At 31.4% G+C, this 7,130-nt stretch overlaps 1 protein-coding gene across 1 annotated transcript; it reads left to right on the forward strand.

Moving 5' to 3' along the window:
- Nucleotides 1-551: 551 nt before the first annotated feature.
- Nucleotides 552-2,571, forward strand: LOC107013017 (probable pectinesterase/pectinesterase inhibitor 17). The gene is made up of 2 exons (XM_015213000.2): nucleotides 552-1,431; nucleotides 1,650-2,571. Exons 1-2 carry the CDS (start codon nucleotides 552-554, stop codon nucleotides 2,339-2,341), a joined length of 1,572 nt encoding a protein of 523 aa, XP_015068486.1. The 3' UTR covers nucleotides 2,342-2,571.
- Nucleotides 2,572-7,130: the final 4,559 nt, after the last annotated feature.

Below are 7,130 nucleotides of genomic sequence, written 5' to 3' on the forward strand. Positions count from 1 at the left end.
ATATTATTCAAGGCAGTTTATTGGTGACACATTGATTTTAGTATGATGTTCTTACTTCAAACAAATGAGTAACTCGAACAGGTTCATGCAACATTCTAACCGTTGTTGCGTGGACTTCTTGCAAGCCCTTTATATTTATTTTTTAAAAAATAAATAAATTAGAGAAGTTTAATTAACACGCAACCAAATCACATAAGTATGTTGTTTTAAAATAATTTGTGGATATAGAATAGTACATATAGACGTGCAGTACAACTATTTGACAAACAAGTAATATATTCTTTCATTTGATTGATTTTGATTGGCATTCTATCATTTTAATATTGGTTCCCCAGAATTAGAAATGATTAAATTTTGTAAGAAAGATTTTTTAAAACATTCCTCAATAAATTCTTTGTACTTGTAATAATAATTAACAATATAGCATTTGACTTTGCTATAATTTGTGAATCATTCCTTCTCAATCATGCTCATCACCACTTGTCACCTTACTTGTCCAACTATATAAACTAGTCATCTTCGTAGTAATAATCATCCAAAACTCAATCACAATGGCAATAAATCTTAGTTTCTTTGTGCTACTTATTTCCTTTTCATCATTCTTTTTTCCTATTTTATCGATTAACATTTTCAATAGTGGCATAAATGCTTGGTGCAACAAAACCCCTTATCCTGATCAATGCAAGTATTTCATGAACCATGGTTCGTACCATTTTGCACCCAAGAACAAGATTGATTTCAAGAAAATGGCTGTGAAAATCGCATTGGAGAGAGCACTTCAAGCTGAGACTTACACCAAAGGACTAGGTGTGAAGTGTAGGAATGAACTCGAAAGGGCAGCTTGGTCCGATTGTGTGAAGCTCTATGAGAGTACAATTCTCCAGCTCAATAAAACACTCGATTCCAATACTAAATGTACTGATTTTGATATACAAACATGGCTAAGTACAGCCATGACAAATCTTGAAACATGTCAAACTGGATTCATTGAGCTAGGTGTTAATTCAGACTACATTTTGCCTAGTCTTATGTCCAATAACGTGTCTGAATTAATTTGTAACACTTTGGCACTCAACAATGTTGACTTTGTATCCAATAGGAAGCAAACATATAAAGACGGTTTCCCTTCTTGGGTATCTCCAGGCGATAGAAAATTGTTACAATTGTCCTCCATAAGTCCAAATCTTGTGGTGGCTCAAGATGGTACAGGGAATTTTCTGACTATTAAAGCAGCTTTAGACGCTGCCGCGAAAAGAAGTGGAAATGAAAGGTTTGTTATACATGTGAAACGAGGAGTTTATAGAGAAAATTTGGAGATTGGAAACAAAATGAAGAATATTATGTTGGTTGGCGATGGAATGAAGTACACAATTATCACAGGTAGCCGTAGCGTTGGAGGAGGTTCTACCACGTTTAACTCTGGCACCGTTGGTAAGCTATTTTCACTACAAGAAAACTGTGAATTACATGGAGATTTTCCTGAGAATTAGAATGAAATTTTACAGAAAAATAAGTTTTCTCCGAATTTTCTTACTGAATCCCCCATATAATTCACACTTTTTTTATTTTTTATAGTGATTGTATATTAGTATACTATTGTATATTGCAAATATGTATCGTTAACATTTTACCCTGTTATAAAATTGCAGTGGTTACTGGAGAAGGATTTATTGCTCAAGGCATTACATTCCGCAATACAGCTGGTCCACAAAATCATCAAGCAGTTGCACTACGTTCTGGATCTGATCTATCAGTTTTCTATCGTTGTGGATTTGAAGGGTATCAAGACACTCTCTATGTCCATTCACAACGACAGTTTTATAAAGAATGTTATATTTATGGTACAGTAGACTTTATTTTTGGTAACGCTGCAGTGGTTTTGCAAAATTGCATGATTTTTGCTAGGAGACCAATGGATAAACAAAAGATTACCATAACAGCACAAGGCCGGACTGATCCTAACCAGAACACTGGAATTTCAATACATAACTCGCGAGTTATGGCTGCATCTGACCTTAGGCCTGTGGTAGGTACATTCAAGACCTATTTAGGACGACCATGGAAACAATATTCGCGTACTGTTATTATGAAAACCTATCTTGATTCATTGGTGGATCCTGCTGGTTGGCTAGAGTGGGATGGTGATTTTGCTTTAAATACGTTGTATTACGGCGAATACAGGAATACTGGTCCTGGAGCATCGACTAGTAGTAGAGTTAAGTGGCCTGGGTATCGAGTGATCACAAATTCAAATGAAGCAGCAAGGTTCAGCGTGGAAAATTTAATTGCTGGTAGATCATGGTTGCCAGCAACTAATGTGCCATTTCGTGCAGGTCTCTAGTGTAACATGATGGTTTTATAATATTGTTGTACGCCTCATTCTTTCTTTTTTTCATTCTTGGCTAAATCAAATGTTGTTTTGTTTTCCAATTTTTGAACCAATAAGTGTGTGCTTGCAAAATATATTAAAGAACATTTGTGGGCTGTGGCAATACCATTTTCATTCTAGTCATCTGGATTTTTCTTTTGGAAAAAAGGCAAATATATGATATTCTTGTTGTTTAACAAATAGATAGCATATTTGCTTGTTTAATTGACAGACTCCCATTTACTAAATTACAGAATCATTTATCTTATTTTTCAATTACTAAATTGTCATGTGCCCTTTAAAATAGGGAAAATTGTATTTAATAGCAAACTATTAATTTATATTAAATGTTATAATCATAGTTTGATTTAATTGTACCACATAGCAAACTGTTGCTATTTTACCTCTCTCCTAGTGAATCTCACTCGTCACTCTCGTTCTCTCTCTCGCCTCTCTCACTTTTTATACAAAAACGCAATTGTATAAAATGTGTTTGTGTTTGTATAAAGCGAGATAAAATTGTATATATACATATATTTTCGTTCCCTCTCCCAGATCTCGATCACCACTCTCCCAGAGTTCATTCGCTCACTCGCCTCTTTCACTTCACACAAAATGTGTTTGTATAAAGCGAGAGAAAATTGTATATATACATATATTTTCGTTCCTCTCTCCCCTCTCCCAGATCTCGCTCGCTCTCTCACTTTATACAAACATAAATGTATACATTGTGTTTGTGTTTGTATAAAGCCAGAGAAAATTGTATATACAAAAACAAATGCATATATTTTCGTCCTATATACTTATGATTATACAAATACAATCTTCCCCTGCCCAATTTTCTTTTGTCTTTCTCTCTTTCTCACTTTATACAAACACATATTATACAATTCATGATTTATACCAAAGCAGATTATACAACTGCTTTCTTTTGTATATGCATAGTGAAATTATACAACTGCTTTTTTTTATATATGTATAACGAAATATACATATTTATGTTTGATATGAAACACAATTATGCAAACTATAGCTATAACATACAAATGTAATTTTTATGTTTGCTACATGTGAAAATTACTCTTTAAAATATAAGTCTACCCATTATGGTTTTGGGCTTCTTACACAGCTACATATATAATAATCAATAGAAATGATGGTAGGGTGATATATAATATATTGGTATTGTTACTATTGTATAATAGTATATAACTGTGTATATATAATGTATAACTATATATTTTAGGTGTATATATATTCATATGTGTTATTTATACAATATTCATAAATTGCAGACTGATTTCTTTTCATACCTGGTCAATTCAAAATCTCCTCTAAACAGCTCAAATTTTAGATAGAAATTTATCCTCTCAATGTTTGAGTCTTTTAGTATAAGAAACTATATATTTTATATTTGTATTTAATAGCAAATAAGGGAAAAGTCTTCTAATCTCTCCGTCTTAAATTTCGTTTGCCCCTCTCCTCTATCCCTCTCTGCGCCCTCTCGCTCACTCTCTGAATTGTTCTTGCTGTTTTTGTACTCTTATTTTGGCCCAAACTATGTTCATAGAGGATTGCATTAGAGACTTTGAGCATTCGAATTTTCCAATACAAATGCTTAAAGGTGAAAATAGTTTACCCTTCCTAATGTTGCTAGAGATAACAACTGCTAATTAAGTTTGTTATTTAATGGCTAAAGAATAATAGTCATCAGCAAGGCATTATTATAATTTATAGAAATGAATTCTTTGCTCGTGGTTGATATGATGAATAATATAACATTGTTGAATTTGCCTCCCTCATTGCTACAAAGAAGTCAATACAATGACGGATCAATCACATTTACTAATTAGCTACAATGAGGAATGAACCTATTTTATATAGCAGGTTACATCAATTGCCCAGTGGGATTAGAGGAGCTTATTTTCTTGACAAGATGCAATTACCTAGCATAAGGATAAGATACGATGCTTCTACATGACTTATATACATCGCCAGGATCGCGATTTTGGCTTAAATTATTATCTTTTAGAAAAACAAAAGTCATTGTTCGTTAAATAGAGGAAGTCTACTACTTTATTTATGTGCCTATATAAAAACTTGTAGGGGTAATTAATAAATTTAATATGAAAAAGTTTTTTCATTCATATTTTTCATGTTATTGATTGCATCCTTCTCCAAAAATCGAATTCATATAATTACAGTAATAATTGTGAGCATAACTTTGAATAGGGACTAGTAAACCAAAATGCAATCATATTAACCCTATAGCATAATGATATAATTTATTAATTGTTTTCCTCACAAAAAGTAACTAATAGTGAATAACATTAGAGAGTAGTAATTGATATTTAGGCACTGTCCCTATAAACAACTTTTGTTGCACCTACGTGTGCGTGGAAAAAGAGATTAATTATACACCTTTGACAAATCTTCATGGATTAATCATATTGTTCGCTAAATAAATTGCAATCCTGTTAGGTAAAACAAAAAGTATCTCCACTACATCATATTCTTCACAAAGCATAATAAGTGCATCTAAATTCAGTTCTGGCCTTGATATTTATTTGATCCAACTTTTATGAAAATTAAGTGAAGGAAAAGTTTTTTTGATAGGTGCCCATCTTCATAGAAAAGAAAAGATATAATGGGACGGTTTGAATGAGTTTATAATTTATGATATATAAGTAAAAGTGATAAATTATACTATTTTTGGCTTATTTTTTGTTATTTTGATTCAGAAATAAGTGTTTCAAAAACTTTTTTTTTAAAAAAACTTAATGAACATTACAAAAAGAGTTTAATAGCTATATTAATTTTGAAAATACTAAATAAAAGCTAGTTCAAATTGATTATAACAACATACTCAATATAATTACACAAAATGAGGATGGGAAGATAGAGTGTACACACACCTTTTCTCTACAAAGTAGAAGAGGTTGTTTTCGTACATAGACCCTCGACTTAGGGGGTAGTCCAATTTAAGCAATAAAAAAAAAGTAATAAGAATACGAGAAATAACATATTGAACCGCCAGTTAGTATAAGAACAATAACTACAACAATTAATATAATCAAAATACATGACACAAACAAATAATAACAAAGATCGAAGGACAACTGACTTTATAGGAAAAAAGTAAACTCATGAGAGTCCATATCAGCATTCAGCTGAACCAAAGACAAAATGTTAAAGCATGAGTGAATAATTGACTTGTGAGGAAAAGGTCAAAGAAGGCACTTGATTAAAGCCAAAAAAAAAAGAAGAGCGGTTTCTGGAACCAGACAACTCCTAATGTAAATTGATAGTAATTATGCCCAATTTTGCGCCATCATGTCACTCTCACTCTAACTAGTACGATACGGTCTACATGGTACATAGTTAAAAGTAAAAAAGGGCCTTGAAAATTTTATATAATTATTGTATATCGGATTATGTTTTAGGTTAAAGATTTGTAAGGCAAGTTTTAGACTATATTTTTACAAATAAGTTAGTTAATCGTACTTTTATATATATTAAAATCCTTATTATTATTGGATACAATTTTACCTTCTCTTGTATTGGTAGCCTGAAAGAATCCCAGCAACCTCTAGCATTTGCTCGACAACTTTCTTTGGTACACCATGATTAATTACTTAATCATCATAAAGTCAACAGTTTTTTAATTAATTATCGAAATAAAATTAGTAATGCGATCGATTTAAATTTAGATAATTATACATAAAAACTTGGAAAAGATCATACATTCGACAGGCTTAGCCAATTTAAGGGATTATCTAAGTGGCAGATTTCGCTGGAAAGAACAAATCTTTGGCCGGGTGTCTGAAAAAAACGGATACTATATATTATTTGAGTCCGGAGTCAAAAGACAACTTTTTATTTCAAAACACATAAATAATATTACTATATTATATTGATTTTTTTTAACTAAAAAAGAACAATAATCACTTTTAACGAGCGATTTTCTTTTAACAAAATTAACGCGATTAAAAAACATATTTTTATTTTTAAATATGTAAAAAAAAAAAGAAGGAAAACTTAAAGAATATAAATAATTCTGAAGACCAAAACAGATACTAACAATAACAAACTAAATAAAAATGGACCTGGATAAAGATGTTAGTGGGCAATAAACAAAGGTGTTTTGGGGGAGTGGAAGTAATATGATTGAAGTGAGCTTAATGATAGTGGCTGGCTCACGCTAGACCGTTGGAGCCGCCACGTGAAACCCCCCATTATTTCTCCTTCTTTGGGTCCACTCACTTTCCTCATCTCAAGCCGGATCCTTATTTACTTAGGCTCAACTAGAGCCAGCCAACATGTTTCTTTATTAATTAATCCAATGCTCGGGGTGGATATAGGAAGTTTATTCAAATTTATGAAATAAAAATTATATTATTTATATAATTAAAATACTTTATATATATATAATAAATATTGAATCTCTTTATATTTTTATTTTTTTTCATATTTTAAATTTAATTAATAAAAATTCTGTTTCTGTCGTTGGATTGGTGCAAAGGAAGAGTTGGAACGGGGTTGAAGCTCCGTTTGACGACTCTCCATGAGCTGAAATGGTGATATTCTATACAAGTAGACTAGGTTATATGTATATAATGATGAGAGTCCGTGGTGGTGTAGGAAACGTATTCCTCACGGCCAACAACAATTCAATCATGTTTTTCATTTGTTCATTTATATATTTAGCATGTGATAATTATTATTATTATTATTATTAAATATATATATATATATATATATA

Source organism: Solanum pennellii, chromosome 3 (assembly GCF_001406875.1).
Source record: "Solanum pennellii chromosome 3, SPENNV200".
Classification (NCBI taxonomy): Eukaryota; Viridiplantae; Streptophyta; class Magnoliopsida; order Solanales; family Solanaceae; genus Solanum; species Solanum pennellii.

Bases quoted from the DNA above. Each gene is read 5' to 3' on its own strand.
- LOC107013017 (XM_015213000.2), top strand. From the start codon at position 552: ATGGCAATAAATCTTAGTTTCTTTGTGCTACTTATTTCCTTTTCATCA. The intron at 1,432-1,649 runs GTAAGCTATTTT...ATAAAATTGCAG, and splicing joins GTTTAACTCTGGCACCGTTG to TGGTTACTGGAGAAGGATTT.